Below are 13,310 nucleotides of genomic sequence, written 5' to 3' on the forward strand. Positions count from 1 at the left end.
TTCATATTGAGCATGTAAATAGGATACCATTTATTTATATACACACACACATATACACTAATCAGGTTTCCAACTTTACATCTCCAATCAAACCAGACTACCGGTTCACTAATTTCCACTGAAAGGTGCAAGAGCCCCTCAAGGCTTATAATAAATACTTAGATCTGTACTATGCATAGGATGAAGTAGTCTAACAGCAATGTTGATATAAGACGTTCCAACCGCAAGCGTCAAATGAGGGCAGACCTTGCGGTACTTGAACTGCTTGCATTTGCGACCCTCTCAGCATCTTATCGAAATCGAACGGCGTCGCAGTTCGCTGTTCGGCCCATGGATGCTCGAAAGGAGACGGAGATGGCGGCAGACTCGTTGGTAGAAAGACAGTGCAAGTGAGACTGTCGCAGTCGACCGGCTCCAATTTGACAGGTATGTCAAAGGTGGGCTGGTCGCAGCCGTCGACTGAACTCACAGATGCCGGAGGTGTGAACGTCGTGATGGGACTTCCACAAGAGGATTGAAATCGCTCTACAGGAAGAGATGAGGCTAAAGACATGCTGGGAAAAACTGACATTTCGCTATCCATTATAGGCGTGTCAAGTGGTGGCACGTGCTCCGTCAGACCAGTACACGAGGTGGGCAGTTCAAGAATAGATGACCAGCTTAGCTCTCCCTTTAGAACACCAATCGCGTCCTCGATGTCTGCACCGTCCATTACGACTTCCTCCTCTCTAACACGTTTGACGTCGACCGCACCGTTAGCGGCGACCTTTCGTTTGGAAGACGCGAATTTACCGTGTGGGGATGTCCCAAAGCCACACCTCGCATTCCTCTCGCGGTCTCGACAACTTCGTGACGTCTTACGAGACGCGCTCTTAGGTGATGCAGCGTGATCACTGCTGCTTGTCGATTTGACACCGCTGCTGTGGCGTCTGCGCTTGAAGACGCCGTTCTCGAACGAGTCCTCGTAGTCGGGATTGATCTTCCAGTATCCGCCTTTTCCTGGATCGTCTTTCGTCCTTGCGACCTTGATGAAGCATTTGTTGAGTGACAGGTTGTGCCTGATCGAATTCTATCAAACCAAATCTGGAATTAGTACACGTTTAGCTAGTTTGCGAATGGTCGTTTTACATAGATAAGACCTGCTGGCATCGGCTAAGCTAATAACGCATTCTATTGCAAAGAGTACGAAATGACGAAACAAGAGTCACTACACTGACCTGCCAGCCAGGGTCCGCTTTGCGGTAATACATGAAATTTTCCATGATCCATTTGTATATGCAACTCAATGTTATCTTCGTCTGGTTGGTCGCTTTCATGGCCATGCAGATCAGTGTCGCATACGAGTAAGGCGGCTTGAGATGCGCATTCGTCCTGTAGTCGACGTCTTCATTGCGGCCAGAGCCGTTTTGTCCTGTAATGGTCGTCGTGCCGGTGGTGGGCGTGTTTGCGTTGACTTGTACAGCCGTGGCAGCACAGCCTGGTAGCTGTTGTGATTCTCCTGTCTTGTCCTCACAGCCGTCGAGAGTGTTTTCACTCACGTCTAAGTGAAACTGCATGTTTTGTAGCCACTGTAGACTAGTCAGACTGTCGTCCATCATTTCGTCCACAGTCGATTCGCTGTCGCTGTCGCTCAGAGTCCAACGTTCGCTGTCGGGCGAACTGGCAAACTCGTCGGACGAGTTTCGTCGTCGTACAGAGGCCATTGCAGAAGAAGTGCTATATCACCTTCCTAGACACTAAATATTAGTACTCTGCTCAATTCGATGCTCCGTCTTCAAATGACCCACTGCGACTAGCACTCCGATATTAGCTCATGAATTGTCGGATAAACACATGCACATAAAGAAAACACTCCAAATTACCGAGTGCAGTCTATTGCCCACGGTGTCTCCGCCTCCTTTTTAACCCTGCCGTGCCCACGCTTGACGCACCGACATGCATAAACAACAAGCGCCTTCTTATCGGTTACTACGTGTGTATCATATTACGTCACGCAACGTTCTCTAGTCGACGCGAGAACAATTATATTTCAATCCGAATTTGTAATTGGTCGAGGTGCGACGTGGGCCGGCCTAGAATTTAGCACGTAGCGACCAAATACGACCACGCATCGACACCTTCTCGCAGTTCGCTTTAGAATTTGCGTGCCAGAAATAGGGCGAGACAAGTTAGAGTCAACACTCGACTCGTGTAATCATGGCAATGGGTACAACAAGGAAACCGTGAAGTGGCAGAAAGCACGTGCGCGTCATAGAACGCGCCGATGACCAAACGTCAACTGCACTCGGTCGTCAGTCACGCCTTACACAAGTATTCCATATTCATAACGCAAACAAATTGCTGTACCAGTGCTTCGACAGTTTTCCACTTTGATCCAGCTGGATCCAGTCACGAATCCAGACATACTTTCGGAACATGACCAGTGAAAAACCCATCCTTGTAGCGCAATTACAAGATGTGAGAAGTAATGAATAGTCTAACCTCGTTGATACCCAACCCTTCTGAAATAAAACTTGTGATCAGGCTACACCCTATACTCCTCGCTAGATAAAAATAAACGTAGATGAAAGTAGCAATTAGTGTCAAAAAGAACATCCAACTAATTGTCGTGGCTTTCTCTATTTGCATCTGAACTCTACCACTTAGTATTGGTTTTGTGAGACAACGATAAATACTAAAGCTATGCCAAAGTGGTTGTTGAACACCTGGTATATATAAACCATACATACATCATCAATATGTCTACTAGTTCACCTTTGCCCAATGTGTCTAGTAGTATGTATACTGTACCATTGCCCAATGTCTAGTTCTAGTACATAGTGTACCATTGCTTCCCCACTTGAAGATGGGTTGACGTTAATTAAATAAATAAAAATACTACTATAATTAATGACAAATGAGAACAATCCATATAAACAAAATAAGAAAACTCAACAGGTAAGTTTGATGACATCTGACACTTCAAATACCTTCCCTAGATTCCATTTTTTCCAGGATAATGTCAACTGAAGAAACGAAATATCAGCTATATGTTTCAACTGCCAAATAAAAGACATACACCCTTTCTTCCTTATCAACGAATCAACTACACAAGACAGATCAGTAATACTAATTCCTTTTTAAGTCACATTTCACTTGTTTTTAGATTCTTCCTCTTTCACCCTAATTCTGCTAACCTGGAGATCAAGCCTGTTGCGTAAGTAGATAGAAGAAAGAGAATTATAGCAAGCATAGCAAGTACAGTCAATAGGTACAGATGACTGTAGATGTACTCATGCCTATTGTGTACTGTGACATATGCACACCACCTACATGAAGGTTCATAGAATGCAAGGTTTTGTTCAAAATGTGATTATGATGATTCCCAATAACCATTTAAATACAGCAAGGGCATTACCTCATGAGATATCTTAATTAATGTATGCGTTTCATTGCCAAAGAATGAAATCACCTAGCCACAAGACAGTAGATGCCTCACACAATAGAATATCTCTACAATAACTGAATCAAGGATTAGTCAGCTGACATCATCCAACCGGTCACTACAACTACAGGAAATCCAGATGAAACAGAACCACTAAAGTAATAGGTAGATAAGAGGCAGCAATAACTGACTACTGACATCTTAATTAACATCAGAATGTCCTAGTCTATGATTGACTCCAAATGATTCCATCAGTATATGTATTACACACAAACATCAATTTCAGCTCAGAAAACTAGGGGGAAACTGAGCAAAAGTCCCTCAATAAGTGCACACACATTTGTCATAGCCTCCACAACTGAAAACATTAAAGCCATGTCCACACTAAACCAGAAATAAATGGATCGCAATCCAATTGAGATAGCAAGTGCCCACACTGCAATATATGCCTCTTTTTGTTGGTATCACATGACTGATGGCCAATGTGTGTGTGGGTTCTTTGCTTGCGGAAAGCACTGATACAGCGACATAAGGCAATTGAAATTGAGCGAGAAACAAAGAAGAGTGAGATTATTAGATGTTCCAACTACACTCATAACGCACATGTAAGCAATGCCCACTATTTTCATAATTGGATTCAACCGATCGCACTCAATGTGTATTGAATCCATCTCTCAACGTGGACTGGATTTCATGTGATCAGATCACGATTGCCTCAAACAAAAGTGGATTAGGTGTGGACACGACGTTCACAGTCAGATCCTGATCCAGTTGCCATTTCAATTTCATAGCTGATTCACTCTTCACCTAATTAGAATATATGCTGCATGCTGCACAACCGAAAACAAGATTTACCTCGTGAGATACAACAGAGTATATGATACTATGTTAATTAAGCAGAATTTTAGGCCTGTCCACACTAGACCAGAATGGATCGCAATCCGATGGGGATAGCAAGCGTCCACACTGCACTTTGAAAACGATACCTCTGCCTCATTTTCAATATCACGTGACTGATGACCGATGTGTATGTGTGGCTTTTTTTGCATATGGAAAGCACTGATACAGGGACGTAAGGTGAGCGAGAACAAAAGACAAGTGAGGAGTGTTAGATGTTCCGACTACAGGCGTAGCGTACGTGAAGGTAACACCCACTATTTCTAATTGCATTCAACCATCGGATCGCGATCAAAACCACCTCGCGATGTGGATCGGACGGATTGCGATCCAGTTGCAAGTGTGGACAGCGTTGCGGGTGGATCACTATCCAGTTGCCAGTGTGGACAGGCCTTTACTTTCAAATACTCAGGCTAATTTACTAGTTTGCCTTTCCATGGTCTACTTTTCAGATAATCAAACTTCAAGTAAAGGCAAATTTAAAAACAACAACCCAAAACAAACAGTGCTTGTGATCAATAACAGAACTGCAAAGTTAGAGCATTATTTCAAATTTGGAAAACGCTTACTAATGAAGTTAGCGCTCTCCTATGTAGTGGCTAATAAAATGAATTTCCTAGACAATGCCACAAAAAAACTAAAAATTTCACAGATAATCTCTTCAGGCTTTAGATATAATTTCTAAAGTACTTGTATTGTATAACATTTAGCTCTCAGCATAAACTTCTGTATTCAATTAGTTAATTAATAGAGTATGAAGAGATGTATAATTCAGAGACACACTGTTTTCATATGCAGACTTTCTGTCTAACTAGAATACACACTTTCTGCCCAAGATAGAAACTACAAGTAGTGAACCATGTACATAATCTGCACCTACCATATATGTATGCCCGTTCATACCTGTTTACTGCAGGCAACAGAAGAGATGCAAAAATATCAACACGGCTATCTACCGTCAGCCCTTCCCTACACGTAGCTGTACAATATCCGTGCTCGGCCACTGGCTCATCGCTCACAAATCTTCTAGTAGTTGGTGACAGTCGATCTTGCTTGACAGCGCTTCGGACGAGACTCGTTCTGACTACTAGAACCTCCAGCCGCCGCAGACGTACTGCCAGCTGTAGTTTGGTGAGCATGAGAACTGCTGCTCATTGTCTCTCCCGCTCTCAGTTTCGCAAATGCCATCAAAGCTTCTGGGAAACAGGGCGGAGTTTCGGGAGTATTAGCTGGTACTGTCATCTACGAGTACATTTTAGTACAGCAACATAAAGCCAACGGTTGAATAATTCTAGTGTCTAGTGCCAGTACGGTAGTCAGGGAGACCGTTGTGTCTGTCATGACTCGACTCACTGTCGACTCACTGCCAACTCCCTCACGCAGCCCAACCCAACACACGACTTACCGTTCCTCTGCCTCTTCTAGGTATTGACTCTTCTTGTAGGAACAGACTCAACGCAGCCTAAAAGAAGACGAAAGTGAACGCTAACTAACTTCCTGCCTTGGGGCATGCGTCTAGCAGCTCAGCACGGCGTGTGGTCACCTCGAATTGCCAGTTGGCAGCAACAAGAAGCTGCCTCGACTCTTCTAACGAACAGCCAGCGACGTGGCTTAGTTGGTTGATCATCACGTTCTCTCTCAGTGCGTCCATCTTTGTTTACAACAAGCAAGCATGCGCAATGAAACATGAGACGTTACGTCACATCCTATTGAATCATATTCGTAACTATTTTTTCACTATGCTTACACGTCGACTGCCCTTATTTTCTAAAAATGAAATCGTAAACTGATGAACGAGTTTGCAACTTCTATATGGTGTAGGGAAAGAGACGCACAGGAAGCGGCCAGACCAGTTCTACAGATAAGCACAACAAAAAATGAAGAGGAGTCAGACAGATCATATGATCAATGAATACCATTGTCTAAAACCACTTTACACGGATTTCTGTACACATACTTGTATCTTGTCGGCGAACAAAGTTTAGAGCTTTGTATCAGATACTCTAAGATATCTAGAGATGAACATTTACAATATAAATCTGCATTAGAATCACAGCAGGTTGTTGACGAGGTACATGAGACCTGGTGGAATAATAAGATCGGGAACCCTTTCGGGCAATGAATCCATTGCGCTCCTGAATTCGCTCTGAAAACAAACAGCCGAAAAGACTTTGATCAATCCAACACCATTAAAGTGCTACATGAATATAATACTTTCGGTATCTTGTTTAGGTAGTTGCCCACTTGGAGCAGCTGTCTCAAACACTGACCAACCTGCAATTAATTAATTAAAAAATTAATGTGATGTACACCATTATAACACCATGACCACCATAACAACCATGTCAGAGCACTGAAATACATGCAGGTAACTCACCACCTGATCCAGAGACTCGGTCGGATCGTATTCGTCCGGTCGAGTGCTCTGAGGCAACGTCAGGACTCTGTAACTCCACTGACCAAACAGTCGAACAGGTATCTAGTAATTAGTCAAGGTATGACTTGGTACAAGGCATCCAAATATTTTAATTCTTTCATAAAGAGCTCTGGCTTCTTCCAACCACTGCCACGAGGTAAATCAATTAAAGATACATCACTAGCCAAGTTCAGTATCTTGGATTGCTTCGTAAGGCCTCTTTAGAACAATAAAAAAGCACAGACTCATCATTACACCAGCAATGTCAGCCACACTCATGTTGAAACATGCCAAATTAATCTAAACCAAGGCACAAACCATTTGTATCGCCTACCTTTTCTTGCTTTCACTTGACTCTAAGTCATCAACAATGGCATGAAGTATCTCTCCTGATGACTAAAAGGGAATGACACAGTGCTATTTCAAGAAATGTAAACACAAAAAATTTGAAACTCAAAAGTGCGGTGTGACTACTAGAACCTCATCGTCTTCAGCACCATACATGTACAAATTGACACCTGTTATGGTTAGCAGTACATAACATTTAATTTGAAATGATACATACTAATGACATTGCTAAAAATAGACAGTCTTGTCGAATCAAACTACTAATCTGTATATGCCTGCTAGGCTGCATTACAACATGGATGTATAATCAAGGTCAAAAGGTCAGACATCAATACTAAGAAGGTGGTCTCTCTGCCTGCATGCTATACATTTTCATGCATACAGAAAGGTTATATACAGAAGAAACAAGTAGAGATGAAACAGCAGCTGAGTCATGCAATATTGTCATAGTAACAGTAACATAATATCTTAACAAATTAAAAACTTCAAGTCTACATTGTGGCCGCCCAGATTACAAATTCTATCTAGCTTTATCCAGGACTCATGTAATATTTACATGTCCACATCAAGATTGTGTAGATTTTCCTGGCTGTCGTAGCAAAGAAATAAACAGAAAATCTTCGACTTTCAACCTTAGAACAGGCTGTTATAGTTAACTCTAATTTTCAATTTCTCTCATTATGTATGCAGCAAGAAAAAGTACAAACTATAGACAGATTGTAACAGTAGCCCCTGTGTTTGGGATAATTGAATGCATAGTTCCACAGGTCAATCATAAACACCAACCAAAGCTAGGCATACCTCAACAAGGTGCACATAATAGGATGAATAAATAAGCAAAATTCCTGAAGCTCCTTCACCCGAGAATTGCTGCTGGCAATGCTTGCACAGTTTTTCACAGTAACCTAACGAGTACAAACTAAGATGAACATGAAGACTCTTGCATTGTCCATAAAATATTCCTTACATGTACAACAACAACTGTTACAACTTGATTTTGAATAAAATAATAAGAAGTTTCAGCAATGCTTAAACGCAATAAATTAAAACTACCTCTAACTATCCCTATGGCACTTTCATTGTAAACACAAGCTGCACAGCAGTATCAACTTTAATCTTAGGTAATTGTTTGAGTGCTCATGCACGCACATTAATTATGTAGAACATTGACTAACACAACATTATACAGATGGCAAAATGTCATTAGTGTAATTCGACTGGTACAGCATTCACTGTCATTAGAATATCTACAAAACTACTTATTAGAAACTTAGTTTTGGAAATCCAACATGTCAATATAAACAAATAAAAATCTGCCATTTCAACTAACACACAGCCCCTGTTATAACTAAATTACATAATGTTAGACGTGTATTCAAACAAATATGTATCGTGTTACTTTGTGCACGTACCTATATGATCACCAGATGTTGTAAATAAATTTTAGGGCACAAACTAAAAGTGAGTCATGTAAGCGTGCATATCATAGGATCTTGGCACTCTAGACAGTTTACATAACAGGATAGAAGCCAAGCTTGCATCAGCTTCATGCATTGAAAAGCATCACATTGGTATCCATTTATATAGGATCACATGTATATCAGCAAATGTGAAGTCAGCAAAGTGTCACCTACTATACTAAGTATTGCTTCTCATTACTTATCATTGCTATACAACCCACGTACACACTCTATTCTCATATTCCTATAGCATAGTGGCCATGCAGTGCCAATAGTCCATTGAAAAGTTTGTTTAGTCTACACCTGCACATTTAAAAAGAAGATCTCTACATATTACAATTCTAATTATTTCTCAAACAAGATATTTAATAAATAAGTAGATAAGAAATTTCAGTAGCACTTTAGTTGAACATGCATGTTGCTAAAATACCTGAATTTATTAATTAATTAATGATAAAAACACTAAAAACTGCTCGGTATCATGCCATAATAGAAATAGCAGCAGTTTGATGTAGACAAACAAACAGGTGTTTCCAAATAAAGAACTAGAAAAAGCACAAGCATCAGAACACACCAGATCGATCAACTAACCATGAAAATTCCTTTCTGAGCCAAGCTTGTAGCTGTAATAATTAACTGAGTTGGTGTGCATGTGCATGAAACCCTCAGTTGATCCTCCAATACTGAGCTTTCAAATATAACAGGAACTTTGTTTTGCAAACAGCTCACCAAACTTTTCATAATTTAATTAACTTAATTTACTAGCAATATTTTGTAAGTAACTCACATTCTGCTCAGTAAATTTAATTACATTGCAAGTTTCATATTTCATAAAGTTAGATAACACCTAAAATTTTCAATTCAGTACATTTGTATTCACAGTTCACCACGCCTACCTCCCAAGTCTCTCTTGTCCAAAAGTGTTTCAGAGAGACGTCCTACGTAAACAAGTCTGTGAACTAACGATTTCTGAAAGCAAAGAATACAAGAAAATCGGTTACATTGTCGATCACACACTGAACAATTTAGTTACCTTGTTCAAAGCCCTGTTGCGTTCTGAGATAGCATCAAAGAGCGACAAGCGTCCACCTCCTGCCAACTCTACAGGAACAGAAGCGGTTCGAGACTGGCTCATGCCAACACAACAATGTCTACGTGTATCCGGGCCTACTTGTATCTAAGTGACAAATCACGTGATTTGCAATTTGTTACCTGTAAACTAACGTGATTGCAGTGCATTCGTACGTAATGCAGCAACACACAATGCAGTAAATCAACAAATAGAACTCTTGTCACTAAATAATATCAGATATCAATAACAGTAACCTAATTCGTATTTCTTGTATTTAAGTTAATTAACTTGACAGTTATCTCAGTCGAACTCCTAGTTTTGCAGCCATGTGGACCTGTTTTTCAAGACGCCCTGACACACACAAAAATATTAGTAGAGTATAAACAAGTATAAGCTAAACAGTCCAACATGCAAATGCTTACAAATCTTGTGTTGTCCTTTAACTGGCAATCGAACGACTAGCTGCTTTGGATTCTCACACACAAACATATATGGAGACGCTGATTCACCGTAAGAAAACTGTAGTTATAACAAAGAAAAAATATTAAAAATATGAAACTAAAACATGTATATCACACCAAGACGGCTTGCTGCACAACTTCGATCCTCAAGGCTGGCGGAGCAGGGTGGGCCAGGTGGGCCATGGTCCACCCATCGTTCAAAAATGGAACTTTCACCAACATGCGTTTGACGAAAACTTCCGAAAATAGTGTAGGTGATTAAATAAATTAGTTATTGTTCATCTCTACAGATGAGACAAACCAACCATAATTCGAAAGTTTACAGCAGGAAGTGTGGGATGGGCACAACATGCCTCGCAAACCCAGTCACTCGTCTTGATGCGCGCTTACTGTTGCCATAGAGAGACATCACGAACCATTTCTTTCAGAAGACTGAAGATGTACTTGAGGTGTACAATGAGCCAACGCCGCCTAAACAGTCTGATGGTACTGCATGTACATAGTGACCGACTAGATAAGATAAATCTTTTAGAAATCGGAAATGAGTTCATTAGTGCTAATCACCAACGCAAGTCAATTTTTGGTCTTTTCAGTCTCTAACAGATGACAATTTTTTGTGTGCAGTTCAATAAATGATTAAATATTCTCAGAGTATGCATACAATACTACTACTAGTTAGACTACCCTCTAGTAATGCTGTCTTTAGCCAGGCTCCACCCTAGCTCTACGGCTTTAGTCAAAAGTTGTCAAGTGGGAGGAGCCTAGCCAAGCAAAGGCTGGCCCACCCAGCATCTGGAGGGCTCCGCCGGCCCTGTCCTCACAGTCTCAATGGTCTGGGTTACGTACACATTCCAAATGGCATATGCATACAATAATGATTACCTTTTTACGATAGTCTTCTTCAGACAAACAGTCAACAACATCGACACAACCAAGTAAACAACTTGATGGATACGAATCCGGAAACAAAATGTTTTCATCTGCAATACACAAATTATGCAATTATTTGTGACATGTAATACTCGAGTACATCAAATGTGCAACCTCGATAGTAAGCTCTGTACTCATTTTCAATCATGTCTATGTCTTCTGGTGATGGAACTTTAGCGGTGGCAGCTATCCAAAGTCGTCCTCTGTGTGCAGTGTACCATGAACGGCCCTCGTGTCTAGTCCACAAGAGAGCATGCAATCGTATCTGGTGGTTTTCTTTTAAAGCTGTGCTGCAGTTATGGTAGGCTGTATTGGCAGGGGCTACAGATGCGCCCTCGAGTAAAATACCAATTGTCCGTCTGTCTGCCTGCTTGCCTGTCTGTCTGTCTGCCTGTCCAACCATTGTCTTCTCCTTGTTATGTCCTTGTTTCAAGCCCACATGTGATTGCCTTACATTTTAACTCCAAAGACTAAGAGAGATGCCCACGGTTGATGCATGCTTAGACACAGCCCTTCCAGAAGAAAACATCAACTCACAATGGCTACAACTAACATAAAAGACTGCAATTTGTCTCGACCTTCGTCTCTCATTTCCTGCAGTTCTTTGTCTTGGATTCTTAAATTGACTCTTACCATATTATCCCTTCGATTCTTTCCACTGACTGTAGAAGGTTTGCTTTTCTTTTCCACGTTTGGTGACTGAAACTTCACATAGTTTTACAATCAAAATTACCATTGTCAAACAAGGTTGTATGAAACACTGTACAGTTGGACGAGGCATAGATATTGTAGGGTTGACAAGCTCGTTCTCAAGAGAAGACTCTTTAACTTTCTGCTTTGCCTTTTCTGATCTATCAGATGTCTGTTTCTTGGTTTGCACAAGTTCTGCCTGTTTTGCGTCATACATTGCTACAGTGCATCAATCAATAATTATCAATTGTGACACCAACAAACACAATACTTAGTATACTAACAGTTAACAGCTGCATCTTGTTCATTAATCACTCTTCGTCCAGCAAAGTCCAATGTTACCACTTGGCTTCGCCTCATGCCATGTCTCAACTCCCGAAGTTCGTTTTCCCGCTTTCTCAGTGCCTCTCTTTCTTCCTTTGACAACCACTGATTGGTGTCAGTAGCAAAGTAGTCCATTTCATCATCAATCACACACGTGCGCCTCTCACTGGATTTAAAGCTTATAAGACTCTGAATATAATAAATTTGCATTGCCAGTTCATTACCTCGTTCGATCAAAGTCCAACAGTTTATCTCGATGATGTACAGCCTTTTCAACACCAGGTTCATCATTTCGTAATTGTGTTCTCGTTACTCTCTCCTTAGACTAATACGTACAACAACAATAACAAGCTTGATCACAATCATCCCTTTTCATATTCTTCTAACAAACATTGACAAACAAGCACACAAAAAACAGACAAACAGAAAATAAAGAAAATCATAAGGCATCAGCCACACATACTGTTAATGCTGTATGCTGGTCCACTTTCATCAATTTCTCCAGTAGTTTGTTCCCTTTGTTAGAATTACTCTTGATTAGCTCCTGATCGGCCGGCGAGCACACCAAAGTGCCACAAAAGGTACACGGTCCCGCACCTTCCTGCTCACACACCACCCTCCCACAAGATACACAGTTGTTCACTAAACTGTGTTGCTGGGCCTGACAGTCACAGGTATGACGCCCGGGCAGCCGTACAGAATGGCGACTGACATCATCGGGACTAGTAATGGATACAAACTTTGACCGTTTCTTGTTACTAGAAGCACCCACACTTTGATTCTGACCAGACAACCATACTTGATTATGTTGCTTCGACTTCACAATTTTCGAATCATTAGTCGCTTTAGAATTCAGAGACAAATCTGATCTTTCTTGTTGTTCCATTCTCTTCTGCGCTTTTCCCTGCATATACGTCACATTTTCTAGTTTGGGCTTAACATACACTTCAGCAGACAATCCGGATGAGCCGCCATATGCATCCAGCTTCCTATTCGGAGGTTTCCACATGACAAGAAAATCTTTGATTAGAGCACGTGCCCTGCTGCTTTCACCCAACAAGGTCGCAAGATACTCCTCGACATCTTTAGCCGTTTCCATGGTAAGAATGTAACTGCAGGTAGATACGACAGTAGGGATATCGATGTGCGTGTGATTGTGATTTCAAATGTACAAATAACCTTGCCGTCTCTTTGAAGTCGTGTGCATTGCAGTTAAGATATTGGGCCAACTTCGTACAGAGCCAGTCATCACACATAATTTTCAGAACACTGTGTATGCCGTCGCGCA

The 13,310-nt window shown here is 41.2% G+C and overlaps 4 protein-coding genes across 4 annotated transcripts; all 4 read right to left on the minus strand.

Moving 5' to 3' along the window:
* Positions 1–6: 6 nt before the first annotated feature.
* LOC134184824 (forkhead box protein J1-like) lies at positions 7–3,255 on the minus strand. Its single transcript, XM_062652577.1, has 2 exons — positions 1,218–3,255; positions 7–1,069 (listed from the first exon to the last, which is right to left on the minus strand). Exons 1-2 carry the CDS (start codon positions 1,701–1,703, stop codon positions 191–193), a joined length of 1,365 nt encoding a protein of 454 aa, XP_062508561.1. The 5' UTR covers positions 1,704–3,255; the 3' UTR covers positions 7–190.
* A 1,765-nt stretch (positions 3,256–5,020) lies between these two features.
* LOC134184827 (UBA-like domain-containing protein 1) lies at positions 5,021–5,984 on the minus strand. The gene is made up of 3 exons (XM_062652582.1): positions 5,865–5,984; positions 5,727–5,783; positions 5,021–5,563 (listed from the first exon to the last, which is right to left on the minus strand). Exons 1-3 carry the CDS (start codon positions 5,970–5,972, stop codon positions 5,348–5,350), a joined length of 381 nt encoding a protein of 126 aa, XP_062508566.1. The 5' UTR covers positions 5,973–5,984; the 3' UTR covers positions 5,021–5,347.
* A 50-nt stretch (positions 5,985–6,034) lies between these two features.
* Positions 6,035–9,707, minus strand: LOC134184826 (testis-expressed protein 47-like). The gene is made up of 10 exons (XM_062652581.1): positions 9,579–9,707; positions 9,442–9,514; positions 7,887–7,990; positions 7,072–7,133; positions 6,914–6,956; positions 6,699–6,800; positions 6,536–6,595; positions 6,404–6,467; positions 6,238–6,333; positions 6,035–6,176 (listed from the first exon to the last, which is right to left on the minus strand). The coding sequence occupies exons 1-10, from the start codon at positions 9,678–9,680 to the stop codon at positions 6,130–6,132; spliced, it is 753 nt and encodes a 250-aa protein (XP_062508565.1). The 5' UTR covers positions 9,681–9,707; the 3' UTR covers positions 6,035–6,129.
* A 102-nt stretch (positions 9,708–9,809) lies between these two features.
* On the minus strand, positions 9,810–13,288 carry LOC134184291 (activating signal cointegrator 1-like). Its single transcript, XM_062651943.1, has 11 exons — positions 13,202–13,288; positions 12,486–13,134; positions 12,247–12,347; positions 11,983–12,188; positions 11,775–11,917; positions 11,587–11,713; positions 11,463–11,520; positions 11,123–11,244; positions 10,961–11,058; positions 10,040–10,136; positions 9,810–9,968 (listed from the first exon to the last, which is right to left on the minus strand). The coding sequence occupies exons 1-11, from the start codon at positions 13,276–13,278 to the stop codon at positions 9,913–9,915; spliced, it is 1,734 nt and encodes a 577-aa protein (XP_062507927.1). The 5' UTR covers positions 13,279–13,288; the 3' UTR covers positions 9,810–9,912.
* Positions 13,289–13,310: the final 22 nt, after the last annotated feature.

The sequence above is a fragment of the Corticium candelabrum genome, chromosome 9 (genome assembly GCF_963422355.1).
Source record: "Corticium candelabrum chromosome 9, ooCorCand1.1, whole genome shotgun sequence".
Lineage (NCBI taxonomy): Eukaryota > Metazoa > Porifera > Homoscleromorpha > Homosclerophorida > Plakinidae > Corticium > Corticium candelabrum.